General features: G+C 62.8%; 1 protein-coding gene across 1 annotated transcript in view; it reads right to left on the bottom strand.

Moving 5' to 3' along the window:
* Positions 1-17,762, bottom strand: part of TNS1 (tensin 1) — a 53,131-nt gene that overhangs the window by 28,723 nt on the left and 6,646 nt on the right. The window contains exons 2-15 of the mRNA XM_026053589.1: positions 17,305-17,343; positions 15,195-15,236; positions 12,173-12,222; positions 11,496-11,661; positions 11,111-11,161; positions 10,408-10,530; positions 9,827-9,891; positions 9,600-9,683; positions 9,359-9,471; positions 8,730-8,790; positions 7,148-7,223; positions 6,850-6,979; positions 6,102-6,167; positions 5,210-5,371 (exon numbers count right to left, since the gene is read on the bottom strand). Of these exons, the coding sequence (XP_025909374.1) occupies positions 5,210-5,371; positions 6,102-6,167; positions 6,850-6,979; positions 7,148-7,223; positions 8,730-8,790; positions 9,359-9,471; positions 9,600-9,683; positions 9,827-9,891; positions 10,408-10,530; positions 11,111-11,161; positions 11,496-11,661; positions 12,173-12,222; positions 15,195-15,236; positions 17,305-17,343 (1,228 nt within the window). The remainder of the gene's footprint in view (positions 1-5,209; positions 5,372-6,101; positions 6,168-6,849; positions 6,980-7,147; positions 7,224-8,729; positions 8,791-9,358; positions 9,472-9,599; positions 9,684-9,826; positions 9,892-10,407; positions 10,531-11,110; positions 11,162-11,495; positions 11,662-12,172; positions 12,223-15,194; positions 15,237-17,304; positions 17,344-17,762) is intronic.

Below are 17,762 nucleotides of genomic sequence, written 5' to 3'. Positions count from 1 at the left end.
TTCTCCTTCTTAAATAAATACAAAGTTCAAGAGTGGAAACCGCTTGTGGCCAAACCGCCAACCCCTCCTGCAGGCCACGGCTCTCCGTGTTGGCCCTCCCAGCGCTACCCGCCAAACCCAGCCCATTTGTGCAACTCCTTTCCCTCGCCACCCTGCTCACTACGAGGGATGCCAACGACCCCTGCCAGAGCCACATGGAGAGCAGGGGAGCGCTCCATTAGCGGCAGGACCATGGTGCGCGTGGCCCTGTCCCAGAGCGGGAGACACTGGATGACACACACGCACCCCGGGGCCGCCTGGCACTGCCCTGCTTGGTGCAGACCAAAATCTGCGCTGGGAATGCGCTGACCCGTCCAGGGGACTGTGGGCCAGGGCGCGAATCCACGTCCTGGTCCTGCTTGGAAGCCTGGTGAGGTTATTCCACTTTTCCTCTAACCTCTACGGCTTCATCAACCCAAAATACACAGCAAAATATTGTGCATGCATTTGCAAATATGAACTGCTTAAGGCAAGGCAAAACTGCCACTTGATTCCCCCCACAGTCTAAATTTCCCCTATTCTGGTCCATGCCCACAGGGAGCGAAGAAGAACCACATTTCCAATAAACTCCCTGGCTCAGGGTCCCTCTTGGTCCAAGCAGTGATAAGCACCAAGCTAGCAGCTTCACAAAACCCGCTTATTTTGCTTGCTGTGTTTATTAATCGGTTGTTCCCCACTTACAAAGCTCCTGGCAGCCTTGGGCACCTCACGGGGTCAGGCCGAGCGGCTCCCCCACGCYGCTGCTGACAGCACCGCCTTCCCAGAGGCAGTTCCAGCTGGACACACGTGCTTTGCCTCCGAGGACGGCTCAAAGGCACAGGGAAGGCGCTGAGCTATCGRAGCGGACAGGCCTGTTCTTCTCTCCCTGCCTAGCACGCCAGCCCTGCCAGGTACCTGCATTCCCAGCCTGTCCCAGCACTCCAACATTTTCCCTACGGGGACCAACCACAAGAAACAAGGGGAAGCTCTCCTGGTTCAATGCCCCATGGAGCCAAGTCGAGCCTCCTGGCTCCCGGCTGCTCAGGAGGAGGTGCAGGGCCGGCCTCCCCTCACCAGGCGCTCCACACCCCYGGAATCCCCATCCCAACGAGCCCTTACCTTGCGGCAGCCGGAGCGGACAACCGCGGAGAGGGGCGGGATGGGGAGGGGGAATCGGATTCCTTCGGCTTTAGTCAGCTGGTGGAGAGCAGAGGAGAGGCAGCGGCTCCCTCCCCGGGAGCCGGCCCGGGGACGCAGCCAGCCGAAGGGGGGAGCAGCAGCCCGGCACTGCCAGAGGCTTCGCCAATGGCTTTAACAGCTCCGGCCCGGCCCGGCCTGGCTGGCTGCCCCCGGAGCACTTGCCCTCCGCCTCCGTGTGCCCGGCCTGCGCACCCGGCCCCGGAGCGGCAGCCTCGGACACGTGTGATGGATGCGTCCCCCTCGGTGAGCTGCCACCCGCGGGGACAGCCACCAGCCCGTTGTGGGCACCCTGCACATCGCGGGGAGCCGCTGACGGGCACCCTGGCCAGGGAGCTGCCCCAGCCTGGGGCCGCACTCGGTTCAGGGCCCACGCTGGGTCTGGCTCTGCCTGCAATGCAGCATCCCGGYGGTGAGGGTGCCTGGAGCTCCCCAGCCCCGTTACACACCCCTCCCTGACCCGCTCCTCACCCGGCCCGGCCCAGGAGGGGTCAAGCGGGGCCGGCGCTGCACGGCAGGAGCGGCAGGAGCGGCAGGAATGGCAGGAGCGGCCGGAGCGGCGCTGCCCCTGGGACGGGGTGCGGAGAGCTCCCCATCCTGCACGCCCATGGCCGGGGCGCGGGGCCAGGCCGGGGCGCCTCCCGGCTCCGGCAGCCAGCCCGGGCGGGCGGCGCAGGCTCCCCGGGCAAGCAGGGAGCGGGCAGGTGCTCGGGAAGGATGGCGGAGCCCGGTACAGAGGGAGAAGGCACCAACACCAGCCGGGAATGTTTCACAGCCCAGGCCAACCGAGAGTGCTGCAGTCCCTGTAGGCCACGCCGGAGACCCCCGTCTCCCCCAGCAGCACCAGCACCCCGGGACGGCAGGGACGTCCTGGCCGAACGGCACCGAGGGCAGCGCGCAGGCGCCCCGGCGCAGCTCAGCCTCGCGCCAGCAGCGTTACTCAGGTGGGGATTTAGCAAGTCTCCAGCAGATGTTGGACTTGGCTAGGCCTTGACTGCCTCCGTTCCAGCGTCAGCGAGACCTTCGGCACAAAGCGGAGGCAGGGCCGGGCGGCGGGGACGGCACGGCCGGGACGTGAGAGGCAGGCCGGGCATGGGGACACGCCGGCAGAGCCAAGTGGCRGCGGATACAGGGAGCCGCTCTGCTGGGGACGCGTGCCTGGCCCCTTCACACCATTTCACACTGCCGCAGGACGGCGGTCAGCACGGAGCCCAGAGCTCCCCCTCTCCAAACCCGGGAAAACATCCCCGTGCACCCCAGGCAAACCCTAACCCCACACCCTGCACCAGCCCTGATTTGCTCAGTAAAATTCAAACAACAAATGTTCCCTTTCCAGCTGTGTCCACCCAGCTCCGTGCTACCCCAGGAAATTCTCTGCAGGGATCCTGGCTCCAGCCATGAACGCAGCAGTTCCACAGCCCACGGGACAGGGCACGGCCGCCGGGAAGCAGCGGAGGGGGAAAGGCTTCCCGCAGCTCCGCTCCCTGCCCCATGGGCACTCRGGGCTGGCCTCGCGCACCGCTCCCTGAAGGGATCCACGGATCTGTCTGACTGACAAGCTCCCTCACACTAGGGACTGCCCCAAAAACAAGGCATTTTGGACCCCAACGCTCAGACCTTGCTGGTGTCCCTCCATCGGACAGACCATGCGGTGTCTAGGCAGAGGGCTGCAGCCTCCCCTGCCCATGTCYCCACGTTGGAGAGGCAGCAGGTGCTGTGGAAGCATCCTTGGTCCYGCTCCACGTAGGAGAGGGCACATGTGAACCCCCAGGGCAGCTGAAGGGAGAGGTTCCCCCATGCCCAGCTCCCAGAGCCAACCACTCAGCCAACTCATGGCAGCCACAACTGTGAGGAGACCCCGCCATGGCGCTGGCACCAGTCCCCAGCTCGCATTGGGAAAAAGGAAGGAGGCGCAGGCGGAGCTGCAAAGTACACGGGGACACAGTTCACCCCRTGCAGCACAGGAGCGGACGGCCATGGGTCCCATCTCAGCCCTCCCTGCTCTCAATAACTGGGCTCCCCTTGCATTTGGGGAACATCTCGTGCCTGCTGGAATCGCTGCTCCAGCAGCTCGTCCCAGCCGAGACCCCTCTCTGCCAGAAAGGGAGACGGGGGCTCAATCGGCAGGGCGCTCCTATCCGATCCTGACTGTGCCGCGCACCAAGGCATCACCAACCCCAGTGGATCCCCCAGGAGCCTCTGGTTTCAGGGCCACCTTCCCTTTGGGATCACCTCGGGCCCATTGGGCACCCATTTAGCCCAGCAGCCCCTCCAAGGCTGGATGGGACCCGCGAACGGAGCCAAATCCCCCGGGGAAGGGCTCCGCAGCCCACAGCAAGGGGTGCCCAGCTGGGCACGGGGCTCGGCRGCGACGCGGAGCGAGGGGAACCCACCGGCTCGCAGGAGCTCCCGTCTTGCCGCGGCGTCTCCGGGGAGGCTTGGGCGCGGAAGGGCAGGGGCAGAGGCAGGCGCCGCAGCTGATCCCAGCCCGCGCTGCTCCCCGTGCCAGCCTCACCGCCCTCCGCCCCCGGCCGCCGCTCGCTCGCGCCTGCCGTGCCAAAAATGCGGCGTGCAATTCCCTGACCAAATAAGGCGAGAACATCCATAAACAAGGACCCCCTCGCACGGCCTCCTTTTCCGCCTCCCCGGACACCGGGGCCCCGCTGCCGGCCCCGCTGCGCCACGCGCCTTGGTGCCTCGCAGCCCTCGCCCGGCCGCCGTCCCTGGGGTGCTGGAGCAAAGGGACAGGGGAGAGCAGAGGAGGAAGGAAACAGCGCTGGGAAAGAGGGAATGCCTCAGTGCAGAGGAAAGAAGCAGGGAGCTTGAGCCCCTTTGCCATGAGCCTGTGGTGACTCTCTCCCCACTGCGGCTCCAGTGACCTCCAGCCAGGAGAGGCAAAACCCAGCAGAGCCCACAGCAGGGAATGGCAGGGAATCCTGTGGCTTCCCGTGCTCCCGACGAAGCCCCGGTGCAGGGCTGGGGACACCCACTGTCCCAAGGGCAGTCCCTGTTCCCCTTGGAGACCCACATTCAGATGTAAACACTCTGTCCCTGGGCAAAACAGTGCGGAGAGGAGCCCATCAGGACAGAGCCACTACGCACSGAGCGCAGAGGTCGGTGCTGGAGGCAGAGCAAGGTGAAACACCCACGTGTCGAGGCCTAAAGGGGTTGCCAGCCGGTGCCACCAGCTTGGAGCAGCGTCAGAGCCCGGGACGGGCCCATGCTCCAGCAGGACGTGTCCCCTTCCCCGGCTCCGCGCGGGAGCCCTGCGCCCGGGCCGCGTCCAGCCCAGACCGCTCCGCACACCCTGGCGCGCGCCCAAGAGGAGCCGCTCGGATGTAAACACTGGCGCTGCCCACCGCCGTGCCCCAGCAGCGTCTGTGCTGACAGCCGTGCCGCAGGAATGGGGTCAGCGGGCGCCCGCAGCGCCCGCCGCATAGCTGAGCACGCGCGTCACGAGCGCTCTGCTTACGGCAGGGCGCCCCACGGGACACGGCCACAAGGGACTCCTCAGCGTCCCGGCCCCCTGCTCCGGCGCGGCTGGGGACCTTGAGGCGCTCGCAGCTCCAGAGCGTCCGGGTCTGCGAGGGACCACGCAGGCTCTCCAGCACCAACAAGGTGTCTTTACCGCCTAGGGAAACTGAGGCACGGCGACATCCCGTGACTGTGCCATGCTCGCACCAACAGAACCTGGGAGACGCCATGGTCACATCTGGCCGTTMTGAGGGCCAGCTCCTGGCTCCCAAAGAGCTTTTAGTGGAGCTGGGATCCTGCCTTGGATTCCCAAAGCCCTGGGTGCAAGCGGCATGTGGAGCAGGACCAGACCCTGCTCTGAGCAAGCAGGGCTGCGAGAGCAAGAGGCTGAGCTCAAGCCAGAGAAGTCAGTAAGCGCCTCCCACCACAGCTCAGCGCCCCTCCTTGGCACCTCTTCCCAGATCCACCTCTCCAGGATGGGAACCTGCAGATAACCCCACAAGCTGCCCACAGCCCTGACCTTTCTCCAGGTGCTTGCCAGCCACGGGGGGCTCAGCCCAGGAACCTTCCGCACTGTCCTCGCGCTGGATGTTGAAGTTCTCATAGGAATCCCAGCGGATGAGYGGGTCCGATGTGTTATAGTCCACAGAGACGCTGGGCCCATTCTCCAGGTGCTCCATGCCTGGGAAGATGAGGAATTGTCAGCCAGGGGGAATGCAGAGCCAGCATGGACAGGATGAGGAAAAAAGGCAGAGAGGAGAGGCAGGCAAGGGGAAGAGGGGACAAGGAAGGAGAATCAGCATCATAGGACAGGGGAGGAGAGTCGTGTATTGACCCTTCTCCAGGATTTGGTACCCTCTGATGGCAGGAGGGATTCACTGGACCAGACGGGACAGGCAGTGCAAGGGATTTCCTGACAGACAGACAGAAAAAAGGGGACACAGCCCGGCAGAGAGGGCAGGAGGGTGTCCAGGGCAGTGAAAAGGAACAGGGAAGCTAAGGGACGGGACGGGGGAAAGCGCTTCAGTGCACACAGACACGATGCACAGAGTGGCTCGGGTTTTGGCTTCCCTACGGACACAAAGAGGGAGCCACAGCAAGGATGCCTAGTGCTGGACTTGTTTCTATTAGGGCAGGGGTCTCCATCCCCAGGTGTCCCCTCCCTCTGTCCCAGCCCATCAGGTGTCCCAGAGTGTAGCCAGGACTCCAGGGCTCACCAGGTGCTCCCAGAGCCAGGCTGGTGCCCGGCTCTAAGGACCCCACCATGGTCAGGGGACTGCAAACATCAGAGAGGGGCAGCACAGCACAGGAATGGGGCAGCAGGGTGTTGAAGGGGTGGGAAGAAGGAGGAGAAGGCGGCCGGCATCCAGCCTACCCAAGCCCCGCAGCAGTGCAGGCAGAGCCAGCCATACCTTGGATCTTCTCAGGGCCATAAGAGAACACAAATTCCACCTTCCCGTACTCAGGGAAGCGGTCATCTGTGAGAGAGAGAGCAGAGCAAAGGGACCATCTCTGCCTGTCCCTCCGACAGCATCTCAAACACGGCCCCCCAGCATGACCACCCCAAACACAAGGCGCTGCCCCAGCCAGCTCAAGAACGGGGAGCTGACACAAGACACTCCAGCAAGAGGCAGGGCCCCAGCCCTGCACAGCCCAGAGTTTGGTAGGACACAGACACTGGCAATCCCCGCAGGCAGATACCAGCATCCCAGCTCAGAAACAACCACAGGGCAAACAACTGCTCTTTATCGGTGCCAGATGTGGGCAATGAGGTGACGATACCATCACCTGTCCCTGTGGTCCCACACCCTATGGAGCACGAGCATATCCTCATGGTCCTACGCCCTATGGAGCAGGAGCGTGTTCTTCTCCTCTACCATGCCAGTGCACAAAGGTAACACCTGCGCATTGTCAAAGCCTTCCCAGCCCTGGTGCATGAGCAATAAAGGGAAAAGTTGATCCCAGGGACAGCCTGCCCAGCAGAGATGGTGCATCCAGCGTCTGTGAGATGCATTGGGGTTGCACTCCCCATCCATGGGCAGCAGCATCCGCTCCCCATCCCAGCTGTGGGATGATCTGATCCCATCAGAAGTGAAGAAGTGCGGAAGTGGGAGAAGGGAGTTAACRGGAAGAAGACGCTGCAGACACAGGCACATTTACCTCTGAACGCTTCGTCCAGATCCTCCTTGCCAAAGACAATGTCAAGGTCGTGCACGGCGCACGTGTGGAACTGCACCCGGAAAATCACATCACGGGTTGGACTGCGAAACTTCTTGTGGTAGCATTTCAGCTGTGGAGAGGAGAGGAGCAGAGACGGGCTCTGAAGGCTTGCTAACCCCTACGAGCCCCCGGAGCTTGGCAGGGGGGGAGCTCCAGGACCCCCAAGCAGAGCAGGGTGCTCTCACAGCTGCCYCGGGCTCCCTGTATGGGAAGCTGGGCTGGGGACAGGGCTCCTTACCAAGATATCACCCTTGAGGAGCAGGCCAGGYTCAATGGTGATGCAGATGCCCGTCTGGCTGTCCCCTTGCACGTTGCTGCGGAGAGGGATGGCAGGAGGACATAYGGCACAGTGCAGAGACCCGGCAGCAGGGAGCAGATGGGAGAGCTCCCTGCTGCAGCACCCATCACTGCCTCTGCCAGCCCCTTCCACCCAAAATTAGGTGGGAAAAGCCCTAAGGAAAGGCTCAAAGCATGGAAGTGCCTTCCTTGGGGATAGAGGAGGGTCCCGTCCCCCACCCCAAGAGCACCTCAATCCCAGGGGGGAGGCAGACAGGAGAGAGAAACTGAGGCACAGAGACAGTTTGGTAAGGGTGCCAAAATCCTGTGTCAGACTGAGGCTTGAGCRACAGGACTAGGTTATCACACCACCCGCCCCGCTCCCGTGTTGCAAGCAGGACAGCAAGGAAGAAGTCTTAGGGACCTCAGGTGGCTCCACTCTTCCGTGCCTCAGTTTCCCYGCTGAAGGCGCCCTCTCCCCAGCACGCCGGGGAGCCGCCTGCGAGCGGTGGCGTCAGCGTCTGGCAATCGGGGACACACACGGGGGGCGAGGGAAGAAGGGAGTTGGATTTCACAGGCAAGACAAACCTGGAGTTTATTACCAGCGTCCCATAAACAGTCTATTAAAAGCTGGAAGGTTGGGATGGCAGTAAATCTTGGCTAACAGGGACGACCAGCCAGCAGGAAAGGGAGTTCCCAATTCAGGGAATACCCCAGAGATGGGCTCAGACACAGGCAGGACGTGGGGATAGGGGACAGGGGGACACAGTCTGGGATACATCCTAAGGACTGTATCTGGAGAAACCAGTTCCTACTCTGCCTTTGACAGCAGTCACTACCAGGGTCCCAATCCTGGAGACCCAATGGGGGTGCAAACCCAATCCAGGGTGCTCATGATGGAGAAAGGCATCAGGGTAAACTGTGCGGACTTTAAACTGGGGAGGGAGGGCCCTTCCAGAAGAAAAAAATAAATAGACAATTTAAAGGGGCTCTGAGGAAGATGCTCTTCAAAACCTTTTTCCCCTATCTACTCTGTATCTCCAAGGATGGGGACATAGGCTCAGGAGCAGGCAGGTTTTACTCCAGGAAAGGAAGAAATGACACTAGGAGAGCGTATGTTGGGTGAGAGTGTTTGTGAGGGACAGGGAGACACGGGGCTTATGCCTTGATCAAAGCTCTGCTGAGGAGCTCTCCAGGAGGAGCTGCTCTTTGGCCAGAGAGAAAGAAAGGCCTCCATCCCCAGTGGAGGGAGAGGTGTCCYCCATCCCTTGCTCCCCGCCTGGGACAACCAGCCCCAGGCTCCCTCTGCTGATACACAGAGTCACTACAGCCCTCCCAGCACCAGGGTCCAGTCCAGCCCGCTATAGCCCAGCACGGCCAGGCATTCCCTCCAAGGAAGCTGCATCCCCCCTTTCAATTCCCACCAGCCCCAGCACAAGGGGACCCCCAGGGACTTGGCCCTGAATCTCCATCTGGCCCCTCACAAAAGCCCCCCATGAGCTGCGTGGCAAGCCCAGGGCCCCRTGCAGAGAGGAGATAGTTACTAGATCCCCGAGGTGTAGACGGGCTGCATGGCCTGGTAGATTTTCAGGAAGGGCCGACAACCTGGAAGACATCAATGAAGGGAGAGAAGGCGCCTTGTTAGCCAGCAGGGCGGAGGGGCCAGGGCAGGGATTAGTCACGGGGTAGAAATCCAAACAGCGCAGGAGCCAAGGCAAACAGCCGCTCCCGCCCGGCCAGGCAGCCGCGGGAGCCGAGGGAGCCAGCTGCGGGCAACATCTGGAACAGCATCGGGAGCCGCCACGGGCTGCTCCCCGACCCCACAGGGCTGCAAAGGGGGAAGCCAGGACCAGGTCCWGTGCCAAAGGTGAGGGAGGTAGGACAGAGCAAAGAGCCTCCTCGCGCTGCCGCTCGGACTGCTGCGTTGCAAACCCCACACAGGAGCAGTGCTGCAAGGGGAGGTGTCTCTGTGGAAAAAGGCTCATGCCCTGCTGCTAGGRGTAATCAGTCCCAGAGGTGGAAAGGGTGGAAAGAATTCAAATTCCCCCCCAAAAAAATGGAAAAAAAAAMCCACAAAAACAAACAACCCTCTTAGCAAACAAGCAGTCCACCAGCATGGGGTAGTGCTTAGGGCATGGGAACCAGAGCAGAGGGAAGGCTCGGGGGCACCTACCGCCTTTGGACTCGAAGTTGGGGATGCCATGCATGATGACGTGGTGGAGGAAGAGAGGTTTGTTGTTCATCTTAATAGTGCCGGAGAGGAGGCCGCTGAAGTAATGGATGTACCTAGAGCAGGGACAGGCAGRTGAGGGCAGCACCCACCCTGCAGCACGCCCATCAGCTCGCACCCAACCGCCCTGCAGAGCCCCGCTACACTTTGGCCAAGGGGGAAAAAACAAGGCTGTGTGACCCACCTCTTCTGCGAGGGCTGTCCCACCGGCACCACCTTGTCCTCGTAGAAGCGCTTCATGGCAAACCTGTCCAGAGCCTGGTCCTCGCTGCAGGAACGAGAGAGCACGTGAGGGGAATGAAGGAAGCTTTGGCACCGAGCACCACCCTGGGCTGCAGCAGGGGCGGCAGGAGAGTGGCCCAGGTGGGTGGAGGGCTGCAGGGAGAGAGGCAGCCCTGGGCTCCATCTCACCTGGCTGAGATGTTGCTGTAGTGCATGTAGGCAGCCACCACAACGCCCAGCCGGCCGCGATTGCCCTGCAGAGGGGCAAACAGCAAAGGGGTGTCATTCGGGCGGTAACGTGCGTGAGCACCCAGGCCACCCTGCACACACACACACTGCACACAGCAGCTCCTACGTGCACACACCACGCGCATGCCAAGCTCTGCCTACACCCACAACAGCCCCTGCACACAAACACTGCACACGTGCTGACCCCCTGCATCCGTCTGACCCACTGCATCCGTCTGACCCCCTGCATCCGTCACAGCAGCCACTTCCATACACATCAAAACACATACTATGCACCCAGCGAGCCCATGGAGRCACTGAGCCATGTGCAATTCCAACCCTATAGGCCACACACAGCCCCTGACCCCATATCCACACACCATTCTCAGGTGCACCCCAAGCCCTGCACGCACACACCAAACTGAACAGATTCCCTGCTCCTGACAACCCATGTAGCTGCTCAGCTTTGTCCTCGCTCCCCACCAATGTCCTCTGGCTCCCCATCCTCCTGCACCCCTGGGGCGGGACGGGGCCCAGGGCACCTTGTTGTGCAGCACCACCACGTTGTGAGCCGCCGCGTTGAGCCACGTGTCCATGGCTTTGCAAATGCTGCAGATCTTCTCCAGCGCAGGGGTGTGCAGGTCAGGCCAGCCGAAATCCAGCACCTTTGCACAAAGGGGAGCAGCAGGGGTGGGGGGTCATGTCCGTGCCTTGTTCTGACCCCRCCAGAGCCCCTTGGCCTACTGGTTTGCCAAGCTCAGAGCAGGTACCCAGGGTGGGCAAAGCAGAGAAATGCCACCACACTGCCCTGAAAGGCCCCTCAAAGCCTCTCCACCAAATCTGCACCCCACTGCCCAGACCCCAGCCGAGMAGGAGGAAGGTGAGGCCCAGATCTCAGTCCCCTGTGGGTCACTCACAGCTTGGCTGCCCAGAACTCCCCCACGTTTGCCTGGACAGGAATGATGATTTAGTGGGAATCAAGGGGAAGTCACCAGGAGGGTCCCAACAGCTAAGAYTAGGCCAGCTGGCATCGAGCTGAGGCCTGGCAAACTCATCAGGAAGTCCCGTGCTTCCAGAAGGCTGCCAACCCCCTGGCCCTACACCAGCGGGGAGCAGTAAACAGTGGATGTTCCTCCCTGGGCAGCTTGCAAGGGGGAGCACAGCCTAGAGGCAGCTCTAGCCCCCCTTTCCTGTGCCCTCCACCCCATTCTCCCAGCTTCCCTGCTCGCCACAAGCGCAACCCACCTTGGGATGGAGTTTGTTGATGTCATGTCTGCGCTCGGAGAGATTGAAAAGCTGTGGGCAAGAGAAAAGCCAGTGTCAGGGGACACCGTCCTCCCCTGGCCACTGTCACCTTTCCACTCCTTGCTCACCCCAAAGCCTCCCCAAATCCCCATGAGAAGCTTCCTGGGGCATGTTCACATGGGGAATKCCTTGCCACAGAGCACCACAGCCACCCAAAATTCCCGAAGTCCAAGATAAACTGGGAAATTTCAAGGAAAAAAAAATGCATTTGTGCCGGTGCAAAGACCCGCTCTGTGGCTTGGAGACCAGCAGAAGGGGAGGATGCAGGATGCCATCCCCAACAGCGCCCTGTCCCCAGCCTCGCAGCACGGGCTGCGTCCCTCACCACGTAGCTGTCCCCGTGCTTGGATCTCAGCATGTGGGCCACGTCGCGGAGGTTGCTGCGGAAGCCGTGCTCCTCGGCGGCGCTCGGGAAGGACACGGCGATGATCCGCTCCGTGATGTAGACCAGGTCCAGCTCGCAGCTGCTCTCCATGGCCACGCTCGTGCTCCTGAGCAACAGAGGCACCGTGAGCAGGATGCAGCGTTGGCAGGGGCACAGGGGTGGCCATCCCAGTCGGGCACAGCGTCGGGTTAGGTGACTCGGGCTGCGACACGTGGGGACGCACAGCAGCGCGTGGCAACCTACAGTCTTTCCTGATCCAAGCGCAGGCTACAGACGCTGTTGCCCTGGCCTTGGAGGACAACCTACCTCCAGACAGCCCTGTCAAGGTGCAGCTTTGGGGACCCCAGGGTGGGGACAGTGTGTTGGCAGCCAAACTGGCCCATATGCAGACGGGATGCATCAGGTGGGGCCAGGCAGGGCATGGCTTGTCACCACAGGGGGAAACTGAGTCACAGAAGCCTCCTGCCTGCAGCAGAGCGGGACACAAGCCACCCCGTGTGCAGCCCCCTACTCTGAGCTCCAGCCTGCAGCAACATCACCCCATGGTTTGCTGGGTGTCCCCGGCAGCAGAGGAGCATGGAGCTGCTGTCCCGGGACAAGGACRGGCTGAGGTTTACCTGGATGTTTTGCAGCGTGACTGCCCGCTCCTGGGGGATTTGGAGGCATCCTAGAGGAGGAGAGGAAAAACGAGTCACTGCCACAGAAGCCAGCCAGCGGCCAGCACCGTCACCAGCTTCACCATCCCTCCTTGTCCCTAAATCCCACACGCCACCCCTCCAGTGGTTCCCACAGCAGCGTGGACAGACCACATCGGAAAGGAACCTTTCCGCTCGCCTTTCCTGCCCCTCTCCGACCATGCAGACATGGTTGTGCCCACAAACACGGCACAAGCTGCCAGCTGTCACGACAGCACCTAGCGTGACAAGAGCCCTGGCAGAGCCCGGCGTCACGGCGCTGCTGCGGCATCTCCTCCCCGCGCACCACAGCATCCCCAGAGCGTCGCTGTCCCCACAGCACACCGTGCTCCTGCCGAGCATCCTGGCAGCACCGAACACCCCGGTGATGCTGCCCTTCTCCTACAGCCACGGCAGGGACCAGGCCCAGCTGCCACAGCTCAGGGTTGGCACCACCACATAGCGCCTTTGCGGAGGGCACGGCTTGCAGGGAGACAGTCCCAAGCACGTCTCGAATTCCTCGGGTCTCAGCCAGCTGTTGCGCACGCACACCTGGGCCTGACAGAGCAGCTTTGTGCCTGCCTGGCACCGGCAGAAGGGGCAGGTTACGGCCTGGCAAGGCAGGCAGCGAGGCGCACGGCTCGCCGCGGCYGCAGCCAGCGCCGCGAGGAAACGCCTGAGCGCGCGGAGCAGGAAACTGCTATTTACGCATGTTCCCCGGCCTCGAGAATTTCATCTGCAGCCGGTTTGTTCGCTGACTTTGTGACCTCAGCCGAAAAACAAAGCTGGGTTTCCAAAAAAAACCGCTGAGGGAAAACACACTCACACCTCATTAGTTTTAGTATCTCCAGCTAACAAGCGGGAGTCATTTAAAGGCTCGTCTTGCGTGAGCAGCACACCCCAATCCTCCTGAAGGATCCAATCCTGGTTAAACCAGGTACGTGCTTCCCAGCCAGCTCCCTTTTCCATTCGCAGAGCAGCCCTGGAGCTGCAAGACTTGCTGCAGCGGCAGTGAATCTTGCAACCAGCAAACACGGTGGGAGATTTCCACGACATCCTTCCCCCCCATCTCACTCGTCATGGTCCCCAGCTCCGCGTTCGACTATCCCGTGCGCAGCCAGTGTGACCTGCAGCGGTGGCTCCCGCTTTCCCCCCGCCTCACGTTGCCCTGCCAAGGTCAGGCTGCCCAGCGGAGCAGAGCCGTGAGGCAGCGGAGCTCGGCAGCGCCGGCGGGGCCGATCCCGCCGGGATCCTCCCAGGCCAACAGCCTCCCTGCCCAAGCGAGAGCCGTGCCGGGTGCTCATAAGAAGGGGGCCAGATGCCAGCAATGTTCCCCCTTCCCTATGGTGCCCCAAAGCCCCTGCTCAGCCCAGAGGTCCCCCGGACAGTTGTGAGCSAAAAATGAGTTAAAAAGGAGCAAAAAGGGAAGGCAACACTGCCCCAGGCAGRGCTGGGATACTCGGAGACAACAGAGCAACCCTAAACCCAAGCACAGGCTAGTCCTATGTGGTGCCCAGGAGCGGCTCCCTGCGGGGCTCCGCTCTGCACTGGGCACATGTGGGGTCACCAACACGTCCCTGTCCACCGAGTGGAGCCCCACAAGCCCCAAGTGGCCGCAGCAGGCTCCGGAGCGGCACCCTCGCATGGCAGAGATGCGGAGGGGACCTGGCAGGGCTGCCCTGTGCCCGGGGAAGCAGCGGCAGCGCCGCGCGAGCCGGGCTGGCACGCAGGGCCCCGCTCGGCGGCACCAGCCGCCCTGCGGGACGCGCCAGCCACGCTCGCCCTACCTTGCCCGCGGCGAGACCCTTGCGGAGCCACTTCCAGGGCATGGCGGCCCCGCTCCCCGGCGCCGGCGGGCTGCTCCAAGCGCCCGGGCTGAGCCATGCGGCCGTCCCGCCGCCGCCCGCGCTAACCGCAGCCGGCGGCGCGAGGAAGCGCCAGGCAGCGATGAGCTGATAGCGGGAAGCGCCCGCGCGGTTAGACACTGCTGCCCGCCGGAGGTGCTGCAAGGATCCCCTCCGGAGCAGTCCCCGAGAGGGTCCCCCAAAGCTGGGTATCCCCAGTCCGGTCTGGCACAGGGAAGGTTGGGCCAGGCTGGTCCCAGCCTCAGTTCTGACCAGTGTCAGTGATTTGAGGGGAAAGATCCGTGCAGAGCTAGCAGCCTTTGATGTCCCAGSCCAGGGCAGCTCGGCATGTCCCCAGGCTCTAGGCACTGTCTGAACAGCACAGGTCCCTTCTGGCTCCGGGCAGGGCAATCTTAGTCACAAGACAGGACAGAGAATTATCAGAGATGCCCCGAAAAGACAGCGACGGCASTAAAGCGGGTCCCTGACACCCCACTGCATTTTCCACCTCTTAATGTCCTTCATCCACCTTGGAGATGGCCAGAAACATGCCTGGGCTGCCAAAGGCATGGAGCAATGCTGGTGCCTGGGCAAGGAAGGCTCTCAGCTGCTCCTCCTCCCAGGAGCCATGTCCCTGCATCCCGGCTGGGACGTGCTCCGTCCCTCCGGTCCCAGCCCCGGTGCGCACGGACGCCCGGTGAGCGGCAGCGGGGCAAGGCGAAGCCGGCTGCGTTGACTTTGGCAGGGCGTTTGTCTACACTGTCTTAGCAGCTTCATGTCCCGGGATTAAATAACATCTCCCCAGCTCCTGGACAGGAAAGCCGGCTTTGCAGCAAAAGCCCGAGCCTCCTGCAGGTCCCTGTTGGGCTCCGGCACTGCCTCTTCCAGCCACCCTGGGCAATTCCCTCAGCCCTCAGCTCAGCCAGGGATGTTTGCTGGGAGTCTGGAGAGTCTTGCCAGGGTTGGGGGACCACAAGGGTCTCAAAAGAGGCAGATTGAGGGACTTAGGCTGCAGGGGTCCCTTGGGGGCTTGTGGCAATGAAATGGGCACAAATGACTCCCAGTAACATGTCGAGGTTGAGACYGGCCCTCCCGGCAACGGCCCAGGGGCGATCACTTACCGGGGTGTCTACCTGCTTCGTGCTGCTCTCCCCCTGGGATGGCTGCGGGCAGACAGGCGAGAGGAAGGAGAGGGCAAGAAAAGGGAGCGGGAAAGAGGGRGAGAGAGAGAGAGATTGAGAGACGCACACACAAACAGCGCAGGCTGGGTTCAAAAGCTCCCCCTGGCTATTCCTGGCCCTTCCTAGGAAATGCTCCATGGCTCCACTTCCTTCCCTGCCCAGGTCCCCATGGGAAGGATGTGACCATTCTTCCTAAAGGTCGGGAATCCCTCGAAACCCAAGCACTGGAGTGCCACTCGGGTACCTAAGGCATTGCCGTGGGACCCTGCATCCACTGCACTATGGGCTGCCAGCGCTCCCGGGATCCCTCTGGATCCTCCCTGCCAGGCTCATGGCCATGTCCCCAGACCCCAAAAGGCTGCAAGGGAGGCCTCAAATCCTCCCTGTTTGATGCATCCTGTGTCCCTGCTCCAGGCGGCAGGGTCCAGAGCACTGCGCTGATTTGCAGCAAGGGGAGCAGCCCCCGGCTGGGGCCGCGTCCCTCGCAGGGCGCCGGGTGCTGCAGGACACGGAGCGCCTCGGTAAACAAGCGAGCGCGTCCCCACACCCAGCGGGGCCGCTGCCAGACMCAGCTCCTGCAGATAAACCCAGTTCCCCCAGGACGTGCAAACATCCCGGGCTTCTAACCTCAGCCCCGTGGCCACGGACAGACACTGCGAGAGGAGACAGGGGGTCCGAGGTGCTTGAAAAAGGGGCAAATGTGGTGAAATGTCTCCTGGGGGGACGGAGAGCATTGAAAAGGTGTTGGGGACAGGAATAAACCTCTCCATGTGGGGCAGAGCAACCAGACCTCAAATTTCGGGAGCAGGAGATGCCCCTGGAAGGCTYGGGGAGTGGCACAGCTGTGGGATCGGGGGTCTCGGCACAGGGGGATGCAGGGGACCCAGAGACCCGGCTGTGCCCTCCCRTTCCCACGCCCGGAGCCGGGCGAGCGGGGCGGGAGCTGCCGTTTCCAGCCCGCAGGACAGCGCAGACCCCTTTGGGTTTCCTCCCGCAGCCGCAGTAACGGTCCCCGCTCGCAGCCAACACGTTTTTGCTGGCGATAAGCGTCACGGGGCGCGCACGGGGCCGGCGGGCACGGGGTGCGCGCGGAGATTAGCAGGGCCGCGCGCTCCCGCAAGTGTCCTGGCAGCACCGAGAGCTTTCAAGGGCAAAAAGGAGCCCAAATGGGGACGCAGAAGCACCCCGTTTAGTGCCGGCTCTCGGGTGCCCAGCGCTGGTCGTGCACGGGGCACAGTGGCCCCTCGTCCCAGCGCTGCCAGGCTGCTGGCAGCCAAGGCGGGAGCCCAAATCCCGCCGGAGGCTCCGCTCCCCGGCGCCTGCCCCAGCACGCGCAGGCCTTGGCACACGCCTGGGGCAAGAACGGGCAGCCGCGTGGCGCCCCAAGGCTGCCCCACTGCCCTGCCAGCCCCACTGCGCCCCATGGAGCCAGCTGCCCCATAGCCGCGTGGGCAGAGCCCAGCCCCACGCAGGGAGGCACAGCGAGCGCCCCACGGCCCCAGCGCTGCCCAGCTGCTTTCCCCATTGCCTCCGTCTGGAAAGGATGGGCTGGGAAGGGCCACACGTTACCCCAGAGGCTCCCCGGCCTYCGTCCAGCCCCGCGCGCTTCCGGCCACTTGTTAAAGATCCCCAGGAGGGACAAAACGAGGGGGGCCACAATAACAAGGGACGCTAACGTGCGGCCTCGCGCACCCACAGCCAAAGGGACATCTGCTCGAGCCATCTCCGGGCACGCAAGAAACCGCCCTGGCTCCAGCTCAGGGACGGGGACGTCAGCGCCCTCAGCTGCAGGGGACACCAGGGCTGAACGGGGTCCTGCCCTGTCCTGTCCAAGGGAAGCACAAAGCCTCTTCTCCCACACAGTCCCAGCTCCAGGAGTCTGGGGCAGCTGCGCTGACCTGCTCACGCTGCACAGACAGGGGCACAGCACCAAAATCTGGCTGTGACGTTAACCCCCCGACAGGGCCGCTTTTTGAGGGGACGCCCCGACTGACACCCTGCACCCCAAATGCCAGCGCAGAGCCGGGCGCAGGGCCAGGGCGTCACTCACCAGCTCATAGTTGACCGGCGGCGAGCACGGGGTTGGGGCCTGCAAGAAAGCAGAAAAAGGGCGAAAATTAGTCCAAGAATTAGAGCAGCAAGCAGAGAGCAGGGCAAGGGGCCTGGCTGCTGCATCGCCCATGCAAGCCGTGGGCCAGCAGCAGGAAGGGGCAGGGGTGGGCACCTGGGGCCACCTCGGGCCTGCCTCCCAAGGAGCTGGATGGGCTCCTCCAGTGCCACCAAAGTTGGGCTGACAGCCCCGGGCAGCCCCAGCCCCGCACGGGGCACCCGGGCACGGCGGCAGCCTGGTGATGCCAGCAACAAACCCCAGCTCCTGGAACAAAACCCTGCCCGGCCTCGTGAGCTCCTCTGCAGACGCCAGCTGAACAGCTCAGCTATTGTTACCTTAATTGCCAGGAGCAATTACTGACAATTAACCTTGGGTTTTGCGTGCACCCCAGTCCACTG

Source organism: Nothoprocta perdicaria, unplaced genomic scaffold (assembly GCF_003342845.1).
Source record: "Nothoprocta perdicaria isolate Ctin4 unplaced genomic scaffold, notPer1 scaffold_0, whole genome shotgun sequence".
Lineage (NCBI taxonomy): Eukaryota > Metazoa > Chordata > Aves > Tinamiformes > Tinamidae > Nothoprocta > Nothoprocta perdicaria.
This window is presented reverse-complemented; position numbering and strand designations above follow the sequence as displayed.